The sequence below is a fragment of the Phaenicophaeus curvirostris genome, chromosome 8, assembly GCF_032191515.1.
Source record: "Phaenicophaeus curvirostris isolate KB17595 chromosome 8, BPBGC_Pcur_1.0, whole genome shotgun sequence".
Taxonomy (NCBI): domain Eukaryota; kingdom Metazoa; phylum Chordata; class Aves; order Cuculiformes; family Cuculidae; genus Phaenicophaeus; species Phaenicophaeus curvirostris.
This window is the reverse complement of record NC_091399.1, coordinates 25,782,908-25,799,181: the sequence shown is the minus strand read 5'-3', so window position 1 is coordinate 25,799,181 and position 16,274 is coordinate 25,782,908. Positions and strand designations below refer to the sequence as shown.

General features: G+C 43.3%; 1 protein-coding gene across 1 annotated transcript in view; it reads right to left on the bottom strand.

Annotated features, from left to right (window-relative positions):
• The window catches only part of LOC138723727 (vitellogenin-1-like), a 74,608-nt gene extending 58,865 nt beyond the window's left edge, over window positions 1-15,743 (bottom strand). The window contains exons 1-3 of the mRNA XM_069863088.1: window positions 15,610-15,743; window positions 14,948-15,036; window positions 14,629-14,691 (exon numbers count right to left, since the gene is read on the bottom strand). Of these exons, the coding sequence (XP_069719189.1) occupies window positions 14,629-14,691; window positions 14,948-15,036; window positions 15,610-15,743 (286 nt within the window). The remainder of the gene's footprint in view (window positions 1-14,628; window positions 14,692-14,947; window positions 15,037-15,609) is intronic.
• Between the last annotated feature and the right edge of the window lie 531 nt (window positions 15,744-16,274).

The window sequence follows — 16,274 nt, the reverse complement described above, 5'->3', positions numbered from 1 at the left end:
GCAACACAATCTTCAGTTCCTTGTCCCACCAATAACCTCAGCTGTGTCCTGGAGGGTAAACTCACACTGCATCAATCAACAGTCTTCGTGGTCTGTAGCACAGCCATGTGAACTGTGGCTTACACTATGTTCTGTTTGCTCCCCTGACTTCTGGCAGTTGGGAACTGCACAAAAATGAATTAACTGTTACAAAGTTTCCTGGCATGCTGTACTTTACACCACTGGAAAGTTACGTTACTAGGAAGAACAAAGAAAATAGACATTTACTCTGAGGTTCAGAACCAAATGCCAGCGGTCAAATGATCCTTGTGCACCTCTCTTCTCTCCTCTCCTCTCCCTGACATCTTTAAGTGTTAGGCAAGTCCAGTTAAAAAGATTCCAGGAGATTAAAGAGATCTCAGTTAAGGGACACACTGGACTACTTATTTTTGAAAAAGACAACCCCAAAACAGCACTATAAAACTCAACTAGGAAAGGCAAAGAGGGCAGCACTTTAAGATTGCACCTGCAAATGAGTTCATTCACTTCTTTCCATGAGTAAACCTGGTGCTTCTATTCTCAAATGGGAAATAAACACACAACATCGGGCAGGCAAGCATCCAAATGCCCAGCTCGAGTGTGACTGTGTGCCTACAAAATTCATATTCAGAAAAATGGACGCTGTGAACGTGGACTTGAGCCTAACTTGAGAAGCCTGTTGTGGAGGTAAACTAACCAAAGTGTGGTGTAATTGCTAGCTTTGCATCACTGCTTAAACTTATCTCTGTCTCTCCTCACTGCTGCTGACGCCTCTCTTGAAAACCACCTGTCCTTAAGCAGATTTTTCCTCCTTTACAAGCTTTATTTGGCTCAGAGCCTCCACATAAGCATGTGCATGAATGTGCCTTTTGCTGCTGTGGCTCCTCTTCAGCCAGATTTTTCATCTCTGCATGTTGCAAACCATACCCATGTACACATACAGAGCTTGTGCACTGGGATGTTGCTGGTCTGCACACCCCAGGCTGGGCTAGAACAAGATTCTCACAGGAGGAACTCCTTCAGCTTATTGGACCTCCAAGCACATTTACCTACTCAGCAAAACATCACTGATATCAGCGTGTAAGAGGTTGCTTTTAAAATATGGGGCTGATTTCCAGTGCACTTTTGCCAGTGCCATAGTAATTTAAACATATGATTTAGTGCATGTTTAAAACAAGACGCACACACATATATAAATAGAAGGGTCTATTTATAATTTTTCATAATTATTTTCATTATTCTTCCGTATATCCCTATATATTCTGCCAAGTCTTTTTATCAGACATTTATTTCCAGCTTAGTATCATCGTGGCATTTTATAGGGCTGGTTACATCACTCTGTACAGCAACTCCCCACTGCTAGTTTACCAAAAAAAACCCAAAACTGAATGTCTTTCATTAGAAAAGAACATTTTTTGGTGACAACCCCCCAATAAAACATAATGAACTTTTCCTTTACTTTCTCGGGAAAACAAAAAATGAAGACGCAAAAAATGTAGCTCACCCTTGTCATTGAAACTATATTTCAGAGAAGCTGCTGTGGCTTCAGTTCTGAAGCACTTGGCCTCCTTGGGATAGAGGAAACACAAAACATTATCATTTGTTTGCAGATTGTAAGATAACAAGTAGTACATCTGAAAACACAAACCTGAATTGACTCCTCTTATAAATGATCTTGGGAGAAGAGGAAAAAGTACAAATAAAGAAAAGAATGGAAGAGGCACAGAAAAGAATGACATGTGCAGGTTCTATGAATAAAGAGCTAAGAAAAGACCTGTGGAAATAATTGATTTTTCTGATTCACCGTTGACTTTTCTTAAAAATCCCCAAGTAATATTCTGTCTACCCAAACTTTATTTTTTTTTCTCCAGAATAATTACTTGGAGTTAAATAAAAATGTTTATATTTATCTGGATTGTTTTTTAACTGTGATTTGAGGTATTTTCTGAGACTTAAAAAAAAGTAAAATAAGAAGGTCTTCAAACCAAACAATTTAATTAATAGGGACTTAAGCAGTGCTGTTAAAATTGAAGAGAGGAACAAGTAATGAAGGTGCCTTTCACAAAATGGAGGATGAACAAAGTCTGGGATGTGGAAAATCCAGACTGAGATTTCACCTCTATCAAAGCTGCTATCAAAGCTGCAGTACTGATATTAATCCAGCAGACCTGTCCTATCTTCGTGCCATTCCTTCAGACAAACATTCAATAAGATTTTGATACATGTTCGTTATTCAACGTGTTACAAAATAATGTCTATAGACCTCAGCTGAGATCAGGGGTCTGATCACCACACAGCACTAAAGAGACGACCTTACTCCATATAATGGAGAGAGAAGGTCTGCATCCTGTGCAATATACAGAAAAGCTAAAGGTTTCATGTTTATCCAAAGCAGCCCCTGGAAACTGAGGTCAAAAATACTCAGTTTCCACTTGAAAAGTTCAGCAGCTTTTCTGAAAAATATTCCACAAGTTGTGCTGTAAAGATTCTCTCTGATGTCCCTCCACCCCTTTATGAACTGGTAGTGCTGAGACGCCAGGAACGCTCTGACCAGATAACCTTGATTGACAAAACATTTTACACGGACAAGGGCAAGGTAAACTTCCCTGGACTAGTCTGCAGTGTTTGCAGGATTGACTGTTCCCTCCAGAGGCAGCCCCATGCTTCAGCATCCTTGTTGCATACAAATGAAGTCACTCCATAGCACAACCGAGTGCATATGCTGCAGTGTGACCTCCTGTTTGGTGACATCCATCAGTGAAATATTCTGTGGTAGCGGCTGTCTGAAAATCATCTGGTACATGAATTTTTACTCTGATTTCACTAAAGCCCAATCAATAAGGGCACGTAGCTTTAGTGTTCTCATATACCTGCTCTGTGAATAAAGCAAATGAAATATTTGTGTAGACTTTTCTGATTTGTTTTGAAGGGCCTGACCAGAAACTGGAATGTGTCAGGAACTTGGAGGAGGGCACTACTGATAAGCAGCATGCAAATGAGCTGCAAAGTCCTACCTTCTGGGGAGAGGAAAAGAAAAGTCAACCCCAAAATGGATGAACACTTACGAAAAATCTTGAAAGATTTATTTAGCATCAATTAGTATTGCACTTTCTGATGCTGGACTCATAGTAAACATGTCATTCTGATTAAACTAAAGGGGCATTATAGAAAGGTGTTCAAGTGTATGTACAGTTATACCTATATTTGCATAGGAACTTAAAAAAAAAGTTCTAGGGGCAAAATACTTGCAAATAAATTATAAGGGAATTTTGGTTTTCCTATAATAGGAAAAGCCATAACCCAGTCTGATTATTTTTTAATTATGGATAGATTAGGTATCAAGCGGAAACAATTGCTCCCTTTGTCTTCTAATAAGAAAAATGCGGCCAATCTAATGGAAGTGTAAGTAGCAGTTTCAGAACAAAAGGAGATTCCTCTTTACTGAATGTGTCCTTAAGCTCTGGGCTGGTTTTCACAAAGTGCCATGGCTGCTGAGAAATTTACATGGCTAATTGGGAACCTTCTGCCCCAAATAGCCGTTCAGGCTAGAACAGAGCTATCAGGCTTTGCTCAAACTGACCCAATGCCTCTGGTGGCAGCACTAAGAAAATATGGAATCATAGAATCATTAAGGTTGGAAAAGACCTCTAAGATCATCAAGTCCAATCATCACCCCAACACCACTGTGCCTACTAAAACATGTCCAAAACTGCCAGAGCTACAGGTTTCTTGAACACCTCCAGGGATAGCGACTCCAACATTTCCCTGGGCAGCCTGTTCCAGTGCTTTACCACTAGTTCAGTAAAGGTATTTTTTCTAATATCCAGTCTAAACCTCCCCTGGCACAATTCAATGTCCTCCTTGTACTGAGGAGTCCAAAGCTGAACACAGGATTCAAGGCGCAGCATCAATATCATATATGCTTGTTATTTTCTGAAGCTCATTCTTGGGTATTGTCTTTTAGTTACTCTCACAGACAGGACGTGTGGCTTTGTGAGTAAGAATAGCAGTGTTTATGTCAGGCAGTAGGGTAATTATTCCTAAATGTTAGGTTATTGTTCTCACAACATTCTTCTGCTAAAAAACAATGCACCGAGATAAAAACAATAGCAGTATGCTCAGAAGGAAAAAAAATAGTGGCTTTGAAAAAAAATCCTCAACACTAGGAAATGGAGAGGAGATTTTGCAAAAGTGCTAACCTGCTCATTTTAAAAATCAAGCAGGGTATGTTTTGCTTCGCAAGGGTTTACATGGGACTCAACACACTGTATGGCTAAGAGCAGAGACCAGAGCATTTCAAATGAGCTATTCAGATGTTTACTAAGTAGATACACAGCTTACATCAGGGACAGATGACAATAACCTGTTCCCTCCCCCAAGTTTTCTATTTTGGTAAAAGTGTAGGTAAAAATTAAACATATCTGCTTATGTTTATCACTGTTCTAGTGAAAGGAAGACATTTGATTAAAGCAGTAATTACTTTCCAGCTACAGAAGTTATATGGTAGTCTTCAATGTTCAATAAGAGATTATTATGTGAACTTATGCATTAAAACTGGTTGGTGCCATGTCTTCAAAACCTTCACCTACTCTCCAAGTCTCTTAATTCTTGCTCCTGTCTTATTCCCTAACTACTTTTCCAGCTGTCCACAATTATAAAAGTAAATGATTTCAATATGATGCAAAAGAGTAAACAGACCCTTACCCTGCAATTGTTCTAGGCACTGCGAAAGAACAAATAATCATTTTGACAGGTAGACAGGAGACAGGTCAAAGTGATCTGCAGGAAGTCTGCCTTCAAGAAAAGTCAGCAATGTAGAGCTTCTTTCTCCTTTCCTTTCCTCTACCTCTTTGTTTTCCTGTTCCTCAAATTTCAGGGTGACCCAACAGTATTCACAGATATTGAACAAAAATAATCAGCTACTCTGTTCATAATCAACCATTTCATATTTTAGGCAGGTGATGCAGAAATATATGATTTTTTTCTATGCTTTTTAAAGCAGTAGTATTGCTTTTCAATAATGATATTAAAAATACTGCCATTGTATAAAAAAAACCAAAATAAAACACACTGGGAACAGTAGCTTTTTAGAGGGATGGTAATAAGTGATGGAAAGTTATGACATTGGAATGGGGAAAATCCAGTTCATGAACATTTCTTTCTTTTTCTCACTATTCAAAGAGGGCACATGCTTTGACATAAGGACCCAGAGCCCTAAAATATGGAGGATAATAATAAAATAATGCTAATACTGCAAAATAGTTATATAAACATCTTTATGGGTATATATCTACAACCAGATTAATTTATATGTCAATGGGTCTTTAAGCACATATATACACTCTTGATTTTTATAAAGTATATATGCCTATATAGTGAGAAACAGAAACATGATATATCTGAATAATACATTTTTTATTCTTTTAAAGTACCTCTTGTCTCTTCCTCTGAAAATTCATTCACCTTCTCAAGCCTTTGCCCTCCCCTAGGCTTTGAAGATTAGACCTTTCTCCCCTCTAACGGCAGCTGGCATGATGCTGCAATCCTCACTTTCCAGCAGAAGTCCTTTTTTTTTTGCTGGTATGTGGACAGCCTTCTCCTGATGTGGGGAAAAGGGGCAGGTGGGACACTTGTTCTGGTACTCATGGCCTCCTGTGATTTATAGGGGATTGCAGTGGGAGCTGGGGCAGGGAACAGGCAGGTCCTGGCTGCAGCTTCCTGGGAGCAGGGTGGTGGCTAAAGGTCCTGCTGCCCTCTGACCTGGAGTGCCACGTGGGGAACAGAGGTGTCAGGGTGCACTGATGGCCCAGTGCCGGGAACAAATGTGTCATGGGCTTGGTCTGTTCCTGCGTGTATATGGAGATGAGTTCCAGGAGGCAACCTGGAACAAACCCACATTTGAAATTTTTGTATTCTGTTAGCTTTCAACTACACATTTGGTTGTGTTACTATTTCTCGTGCTATAGCTGGCTTAAACTACCAAGGGTAATTCTAGGACAAGCTACAATTACAATTTCTTTATGCTGTGTAGACATGACCTTTGACTACTTGATTGCAACTGGCTTTGGATCAGGGCCCGTAGCCAAAGCTGTGTTGCTAGCATAACAGGCAACACTCTCTGCAGAGCCTCCAAGTACAAGCCATCACCTCTCTGATCTAAAACACACATAACTGCAATGAGCTGGGAGATCCTCCAGCATTTCACAGTATATAGAAGAGATTTATTAACCAAGATTTTCTGTTTGCAGATACAGAAATACACAGAAGGCCAACTTCTTAGCTTGCATAAAACAGTGAAGCTTAATGTATGAAGAAGGGATGAAACTCTAGGGTGTGTGCATCCATGGGGACAAACCATTTCTGTGTATCATATGGTAGCTCTTAGAAGATCTGCTAAGCAGCTGAAAAAAAAACCCTGATGAAATGGTTGTGGCTTCACAGTCCAGTTTAAGCTAAAACAGAGCTATTAAAAGAGGTGATTTGAACATTCCACATTCTCTTGATAAATAAATTAGAGTCTTGCCTTTCACGTGTATTGTGATAACAAAGTCTTATTAGCAATTCATACATACAACAGAACTGCAGTTCTGAGTTCACAGAACACTTGTGGCTAAGGCTAGTTCAGCAGTCAGAGAAATAAGAAGAGCATGTCAACATCTCAGCTCCAGGCACAGCAGAGGGCTGCCTGGATCAATGAGACTCTGCCTTCAGCTCTCCTTGGCACTCTAGATGGGGCCTTGGACAGCCTGATAGGAGTCCCAGCCCACGGCAGGGCTGTTGGAATTAAACGATCCTTAAGGTCCCTTCCAACCCAAACCATTCTATGATTCAATGACTCTATGATTCTATGCTGTGCAAGCCAGGCACCAGCCGACTCTGACTCTAACAACATAGTGCGTCTTTCAGAAGAGCACCACAGCTTCCAGCACACTGAATATTATCAAAGCTACCCACATCAAAAAAGCAGCCCCAAAATTCTCTCTCAAAAGCAACCACCCTGTCAGCCTCTACATAACCTGATTTATCTGTCACACATGCTTTGTAAATGCATCAACCCGTTAATTTCACCAAGGTCAACTTCACACTCACTAAAAAGGGAATGGGACCCAATGAATAGTTTTTGGTCAGGCACAGTACAATATTTACGACCTTTTTCCCCCCACTACAGTTATGCTACAAATGCATTTTATGTGAATAGATCTCATTAGACAAGCAGGCATTTGCAAAACATTGCAAACGCAACAGAGTATAATGAGTACACTTCCAGAGAGGATATTCTAGTACCCTCCAGGCCTTGATTGGACAGCTCATTTAAACATCAGGTTAAATTCTGTTTAAGTGAAGTGCCTCATAGAAGTTTTTCAGCAGTGCTCTTAATGCCTGTGAAAAAAATGACAGGAAACAGAATGAAGTCAGTTCTCATTTTCTTTCCCTTTTTCATTTAACCTCCTTAAGAAACCTTACTCTTTTTTCAAACACATGAATTCAGCATGGACTTAGATGGATATATTTATTTCATTCTCCCTTTCCCACCAAGTGTCACACCCCCTGATGCTACACCACCACCATTTACTTGTGTGAATTTTGTACTTCGCTCTCCAGAGGGACCTTGACAGGTGGGCCCGTGTGAACTTCATGAGGTTCAACAAGGCCAGTTGCAAGGTCCAACACCTGGGTTGGGGCAATCCCGAGCACAATTACAGGCTGGCTGGAGAATGGACTGAGAGAAGCCCTGAAGAGAAAGTCTTGGGGGTGCTGGTGGATAAACTCAGCATGAGCTGGCAATGTGCACTTGCAACCCAGAAAGACAATCGTGTCCTGGGCTGCATCACAAATGTTACCAGCAGGTCAAGGGAGGTGATTTGGCCCCTGTACTGTGCTCTCAGGAGACTTTGACTGAAGTCCTGCAGTCAGTTGTGGAGTCCTCAGCAAAGGGAGGACATGGATCTGTTGTAGTGTGTCCAGAGGAGGCCATGGAGATGGTCCGAGGGCCAGAACACTGCCCTTGCAAAGACAGTCTGAGAGAGTTGGGTTGGGTTTGTTCAACCGAGGGAAGAGAAGGCTCTGGGGGAAATTCACAGCAGCCTTCCAGTAATTATAGCAGCCTTCCAGGGCTACAGGAAAGATGGGGAGGGGCGCTTTATCAGGGAGCGCAGGGATAGAATCATAAAATTATAGAATAACCAGGCTGGAAGAGACCCACCGGATCATCGGGTCCAACCATTCCTATCAATCACTAAACCATGCCCCTTAGCACCTCGTCCACCCGTGCCTTAAACACCTCCAGGGAAGGTGAATCAACCATCTCCCTGGTGAGAGGTAATGCTTTTAATCTGAAAGAGAGGGGATTTACATTAGACATTAGGAAGAAATGTTTTCCTGTGAGGGTGGTGAGGCACTGGAAAAAGGGTGTTCAGAGAAGTCGTGTCTGCCCTGTCCCTGGATGTGTTCAAAGCCAGGTTGGATGAAGCTTTGAGCAACCTGATTCAGTGGGAGGTGTCCCTGCCCATGATAGGGCAGTGGAACTGGATGGTCTTTAAGGTACATTCTGACCCAAGCCATTCCATATTTTTTTTTACTTTTTAAGATCCTTATATGTTTTCAAGAGGCTTGCAGAGAAATGATTACATGCAGCAAGTAGCTGATTCCCTCTAACCACAATTACATTTATATATGGTAAAATACATAGTAGCTGCATTTTTAAGGTGAAAATGGAGAACCAGCTTTAGGTTATTTTAGCTCGAATTTCCTAGGAAACTACTTATAACCTTCCTCAGATTGTGATTTTTCAATGAAAAGACTTTAGAGCAATCCAAATAACATAGAACTGCAATGTGAAACAAAATTCTGCTCCCTATCCCCTCAAAATAACACTCCCTAAGACAGGTCAGCTATTCAGCATGTCTTGTGAATCATAGAATTGTAGAACAACCAGGTTGGAAAAGACCCATCGGATCATCGAGTCCAACCATTCCTATCAAACACTAAACCATGTCCCTCAGCACCTCGTCCACCCGTCCCTCAAACCCCTCCAGGGAAGGTGACTCAACCCCCTCCCTGGGCAGCCTCTGCCAGTGCCCAATGACCCTTTCTGTGAAAATTTTTTTCGTAATGTCCAGCCTGACCCTCCCCTGGCGGAGCTTGAGGCCATTCCCTCTCGTCCTGTCCCCTGTCACTTGGGAGAAGAGCCCAGCTCCCTCCTCTCCACACTCTCCTTTTCAGGCCCCTTCCAACCCGAATCAAGCTGCGGGACGCTGATTTTTGCGCCTCATTCTGCGATTCTGTGATTTTTTTTTAATGTCTCTGGCTGCCTCAGACCCAAACCCTACACCCCATATCCAGCTGTGCCCTGGGTGGGGGGGGCTCCTCCAGCGGCCTCCCCCCAGCAGGGGGCGCTCGGGCTCCGCCGCCGCTCGCCTTCCACCCCCCTTTTCCCCTTCAGCCCCTTGTCTGGGCGCTCGGTGCGGCCTTGGGGTTCCCCCCCCCCCCCCCAGCCCGGGGGTGCCCAGGCCTCCTGGCAAGAGCCGAGAGCCGGGGCTTGTGCCTGAGCGTGTGTAATATCGCCCCAAACCGCCACGGAAGGAGAATTTATCACGGCAGGAGAATTTAAGCCGTGGTTATTCTCCTCAGGGGGAGATCTCCGCGTCGAGAGGGGGATATGGATGTGCGCGCTGCAACTTCTCTCAGCGTTAATGGGAATTATGTGTGTAAATCCCCAAATCCCAGTGTACAAAGATGAGAGTGTCCCCGCAAGGGTCTGAAATACGCCTTGGAATTAAGCCTGGCTGTTGGGAAACTCATAATGCCGTAGCTGCTATTATAAATTCATACTTACTAGGACTAAGTTTCACCTGAAACAACAGAGCTTGAAGTGTTATTTGTTCCAGCAAATTATTTTGTTAGATGTGATAATCAGTTCACAGCAGGACTGCAGGAGGCTACTCGGATTGTTGACAATTCTGGGGCCCGTCCAGCTTCTGAAGCAGCTTCTGAAGCGGCTCCAAAGGCTGCAGAGGGGACCCCAAACCCAGTTCCTCGGGCAGGTGTGTCCAGAGCAAGGCTGAGTGTCCACAGCCACTTCCCAGGACAACCTTTTCCCAGGGATGGAGTTCTCTCTCCTGCCAAGTGCACACCCGCTACCCCAAGGCACTAACGACAAGCGGGACTCGGCAGAGGTGCTGCTGTTCTCAGCCCGCTCTGTTTTGCCAGGTGGATGAGATTTTTTTCTTATGAACTAAGTGCCTCAGATGTAGTCAGAGGTGGAGGAGGAGCTGCAAATCAGTTCTCCTTAACTTCCTGGGGTTCTCTGTAGCTTATTTCAGGAATTATGTGACCTAAGGGTATGCTTTTCATTAGCATCACCTTTGAATTAGGAAGACGCCTTTTCACAGGAGCTTTTGCCCCATGTTTATCATCTCAACCTCAGATCAGATTTAATCCCAGGGTGGCCCTCCTCTCAAGACTGAACTTTTTCTCTCAGGACTGGGAGGAAGGAAAACACTGTCCTGACCCTTGTGTCGGCAGCTGCATCTGGTGATTAGTCATGGCACTGCAGGACAGATGCCATGGGACTGGGGGCTCCTCATGGGGAAACATACCTAAAGAAGTCACGGCCGTGGCTTCAGCCTGCCCTATGTCACCTTCTTCCTCAAATTATATGGCCCAGATCCCAAAGGGACATGAAAACATAGAGGAAGGGTATTGAGCATCTGAGCCAGCAGCGTGTGCATGGCAGGGAGGGGTCCCTTTTCTAGGGATGTCCAACTTACACACTGCAGGGATACAATGGTGCTGGGTGCCAGCCTGAACTTCAGGGCCACTGTGTTCAGGGACTGCCACCATCCTGGTGGGAAACACCTGCCAAAGAGGCTCTCACATCCTCCCACTTTGTCCTGTTTTCTCCTCCTTCCTTTCTCTTTTCCTGTCAGTGCCCAGACTTGTCATTCCCTTTGATGAACCCACTAGAGAGCAGCCATGTGTGCCCTTTAATCCTGTGCAGCCCCAAGGTTAGACTAAAGCAGACCTGTATCTAAAACCACCTTCGCTTTAAATACCTTTCATAAAGCCAAGGGGTTGCTTTATTCTGAACGATTCCTTAATCTGTTGAGTTTTCTGAAGTAGTGCAATTATTTTTGTTTAAATCCTATTCTCCTACTTTGCCTAGGTGTGCCTCCAACAAATTCACTTTGGAGTCTTGTAATGGCATAGAAGTATTGCCAGTGCTCATTAAAAATACTGTAGGAGCAGCACCATGTTCCTTGTAATGATTTGTTTCATGAGTAGATCAAACAGCCTGTTGACAATGGTTGACTGCAACCGGCAGCCTCTTCTAATAAGATAAAGAAGTTGTACATTTTATTGATTATAAAGCAAATTGGGGTTTTGTCCCTTTAAATATTTTATTGGCTACAAAATGGAGGACTTATGCCTTTGAAATTGCAGCTTGCCATGACACTACGATGAATTCATGCTTCCTCATAGGCCTAACCCATTTGCCATGCTGTAAAACGCATATATTCAAGGACTGTGGCAGACTCAAGAAAAGGAAAAGGGGCTGAATGGGCAAGAATTCAAGATCCTGGAGAGAATCCTTTAAGAGTTTTCCAATATCTCATCACAAGCTATGAGCTCGAGGCAGACATTTTTGGATAAGGTTCTTAGTTTTTCATTACACCGCAGGTGAAGTTTTTAATCCCTTCTGGCTCTGAAGGCCTAAGTTCCTGAACACCCTGGGAACAGAGCTCATATTGCCAAAATAAATCTAACACTTCCTAGATCAACATTTAGGGTTGGTTCTCATAGAAGCTCAAGGCACATCGTGGAGCTTTTTAAAGGTCAACCACCAAAATCAGGACCCTGAAACTGCTCTCAGCGTCTGTTTTGCAACCCTAGATATCTCCCTGCCTTACCCCAAGTTGCACAGACACCTCTAGCTCTGCCTTTGCACAGAGAGGGTACTTGGAGATCTATGGCGAAACAGTTCCCTGAGTGGTACCTGAGCCCTCGGTGTGACACCATTCAAAGGTCGAGGCCAGTGAACACCTATGACTACCAGGGTAGAGCGCCTCAGAACCACCAGAGTGTCAACTTTACTCACGTAACATAAAGAGAGAGGGAAGGGGAGAAGAGAAGTTGCGTGTCCCTTCCCCGACACATCTTTACAGATAAGAAAGGGAGACCACTTGAGTCTGATAGTAAAACTGCACAATTGAGACAGTGGGAGGGAGGAGTTCTGACTTCTAGTCTCAGGAGTATTTCTCTTCTCTTGTTCTTCCTGCTCACCCCTAGCAGTTGGAAAATATAAACGAGAAGAAAGAAAAGAAAAAAAAAATGAAAAGAAGACGGCAGGAGCTGACGGAGTGCAGGCTTCTACCTCTTGGCTCAATGCACTTCCAAAGGGAGAGACATTCAGACCTTGGCCCCATGATTTTTTGCTTTTGGTAGCTGAGATCTGTTAGAAAAACATGCCTCTACTCTGCTGAGTCCTATCTTATGAGCAGATGTCTCACAAATGCTCCTAAAATGTAAGAGGTGTCGTCCTCAGCTAGAGCATGTCCTAGCTAGATCCACTGCACCCAGCTACAAGGCACAAGGTGTAAGTGGATCAGTGTCACTGTTGCTGTTGTCTATGGATCAAGAGGGAAAAAACTCCTCTTGCTCTGTTATTAACCAACTGAATGTAGATTACATCTCTCAGAAATGCTGGATCCAGCACATATGGTGCCAGTTACCTTCCTAGCAACCACCTCTGCCTTGAAAGGACAGACTATCCCCATGCTCCTCCTTCTTTTTCAACCTTGATCTTATATATAAGAATAAAGTATAAGATGTAAGATACCACAGCACACTGAAAAACCTTACTATGGACTGAGCATTTTATCTATATAACCCTTTGCATGTTCTTATCTTCAGCCTCTTTCAGTAAGAAGAAAAGCGCGCATGCAGACACACACACTCAAAAGCACACAGAGTTTACAGCAGGTAATCAGGGTGACTCTCTACTAGCAACTCAGTTTCCAGCTGCTGCCTGCAAAGTGATGAACCACCACAAACAGACTCTACTGACCTGCAACAACCATGGGGCTTTCACATCCCAGGGTCCTGCATTCCCGTGCAGAGACCAGTTCCCTCATCAGCACATCAGGTCTTGAAACGGGTTCTGAAAACAGCTCCTCAAAGGGGCAGTATTTCCACAAGTAATGACTAACTGATTAAACCTGTAGTTTGATGCTTATATACCTTATTCTGTTTGAAAATTGGAGTCTGAATTAGTTTAGTAACTCCACCATTGATTTCAGTGCCAGTGTTAGGGGTTAGGAGACTGGTTTGAAAATTTTGGCCCAAGTACATGGTTTGTTACCAGGTAACAACCAGGCACTTGAAGAGGATCAGTTCAAAGAAGTTTGCAGTGCAACAGTTCATGCTGTCTCTGTCTTGCTGGAATTGAGAGCCCCTTGGTTTCCTGTTTGTCGATTGTATGCTTTTACTAGCGCTCAAGTCAGTCAAAGGGAGGAAAAAAAAACCCCAACAAAACAGAGCTTCATAGAAATATTGCGTTCTTTCCTGGAGTAAAGGCAAAACAAGCAGAAAGTTAAAGTAAACAGTCTCTACCAGCAGATCTTTTCCCCTTTTATTGCATGAATTACAATGCCCTTCAGCCAGCAGAAGGCAGAGAAAGTTCTGCCAGGAAGAAGAGTTATTTGAAAAAGTTTACTTTAAACCTTTGTTTGCTTTGCTGCATGCACACACACACAAAAGAAAAAGAAGACACCCTTTCTTCTTCCACTTTAGCACTAGGTAGAAAGAAAATGGATTTCTCTTTATCAACTGGTATACAGCTGGCAGAAGTAAGGGCAAGTTTCCTCATAATCATTTCTCATGATCTGGAAGAACATCCTGAGAGATAAAGCAGGACTGTCCTGTTCACCCAGGACATGCAAACCAATGGAGAAAACAAAAACGAGCATCTCTGATCACTCCACTGATATAAACAAGCACAAAGCTGCCAAAACCAAAAAAGCGTTTTATTCTAATAAAAGTGCTCGATGAGTCTCTTTCTTCTAAATCTCTCTCCCTTTTGTAAGGAAGACAAAAGTCGCAGTCTGTTTTCATTCACACTCCTGTAAATCTGGAGTAACTGGAAGAGAGCTAAAAAAAGCTCTGTGGTTGGTTAGGTGAGAAATCCTGACTAAAAAGTAAAGCGGTCTCAAAACAACCACCATCATCTTTTGTGAAAAATGTTCCCATTTTTGATCAGTTCTAATGTTTCCATTTGAAACAAACTCCTTGATCAGAAGTTAATAAAAGCATGTCATGTGAAATACACAGAGCACTTTATAAAACATACAAGAAAAATAGAGTTCTGTCCTGAAGACTTTATAACAGGCAGAAAAAGAAAGAGTAAAAGAGACAAAGGAAGATAAAAAGAGATTTCGAGCAATGCATAAGCAAAGTGGGATAAAGCTGAACAGCAGTTGGATTAGAGCAGCATGAGTTTGTTTTTAAAGTACATCCCTTCTCTGCACTTCCACCCTCTCCCATCTGCCCCATGGCCCTGACCTTGTTCCTCCCCATTTCAAAAGAGCCGTCCCTCCTTATTTCCCTTCTGACCTGCATTCCTCACTGCTGGCTGTAATGTGGCGATAAAGGCACCAGTAACCGCAGCCAGCTTGCCTAAGATCGGAAGATATGGAGGGTGATGTTAGCAAATTAACTGATTGGTATAAAACAAAAGGAGAAAAAATTTGTCAGGAAGCTGAGAACTTTTGAACCCATTTAAACAAATAAGTGGCAAAGGAGCAGTGCTGTCTGTCACAAGAATATCGTCCAAGAACCAAGCCAGAGTTTGGAAGCTAGGACAATCAGATGCAGCCCCTGAGAACAGCCGCTGGTAGTGGAACAGAGCTGTTTAAGAGAGGGGAATTCTTGCCTTGCAAAAAGTAGGACACACTGGGATGCTTCCCAGTGCCATTTCCACCCCTCATGGATGTGTACTTGATACCCTCTGGTTCCTCCAGCCTGCAATACATGCAAAGAGACAATGAAGACTCTTTGTGGGCTTCTCTTATGATTATGCTGTAAGGGCCCTGTGCTGATAAAGAAAGCATGCTGTACTGAAAATACTTGCAGTAAGGCTTTCAGATATGCACAGACTCATTTATTTAGTAACATGAACTGGCTTTCCTGCTTTTCCATCAGCACTAAGAGGGTTAATACCTTCCTCTTGGGCTGGCCTCCAGAGATTTCGCTCTTTGTGGCTCCAGATGGCTTCCAGAAATCTCTAAAGTTTTGCTGCCCTCATTAGTGACAGATGGGGGAGTTGTAATTTGAAATTTAGGTTCACTAAAGTAAAGCATTTTGATATCCGAGGAACTCACAGAAGCACTCTTAAATGTGCCAGTGGTACAGATCACAGAAAACATGCTCTCACATAATGCTAAACAAGAGAGTTTATTACCAACAACATCACTTTCTTTTCTCCTCCACTTTATCTCAGACTTCCACTGCAGCCTTCCGTGGGAGCCTCCTGCTTGGCTTTTTGCTGCTTCCCTAATGAGGCAGCCCCCAGAATTTCACGGCTTGGCAGCTCACCTTGGTGGGCACACTGGTAACAGACCTGGCAGTGCTTTCTCCTGGGCTCGGTCTTTTACGCCTCCCACCATCCCCAAGAGCACAGTGCTGGCCTCCTGCCTCAGATGCTCAATTCCTTGTACAGCTGAAGCCATGCACTAATTCCATTCTGGCATCAGCCCTGCTATTTCAGTAAATGTAGTTCAACAGGTCCCTACAGTAAGCTGAACCAGAACTTATCTCAACTGTTGCTTTTGTCATGAAAGGAGAGACTTTTTTGTTAGATCCATGTGGCATGCTTGAGAAGCACATCCAGAGCCTGATTTCATTACAAATTCCCTTCCTTTCTTCCTGCTATGGAAAAGGGAGATCCAAAATGCGGCCGTGCTCCTGGAGAGGATGTTTGCTTTGGCACCCGGCCCTTAACACTGATCTGCAGAACTTAACAGATTCACACCCTGAAGTCTTTAGATGTTCTATTACAGGCATTAAGTGCCAATTGTAACAATGAAAAACCAGAGATGAGCATAAGAAGGGAGGTTATCCTTCACTACGATCTGCACTGCAATTCCAGTGAGCATATACTCTGCTTTTCTCTGCTTCCATGTGACCCAGCTGCTGAAGTGGTGTGTGAGCTGTCTCTCGATTTGTGGGCATCTCTACTAAATGGGTTACAGCTGCTACTG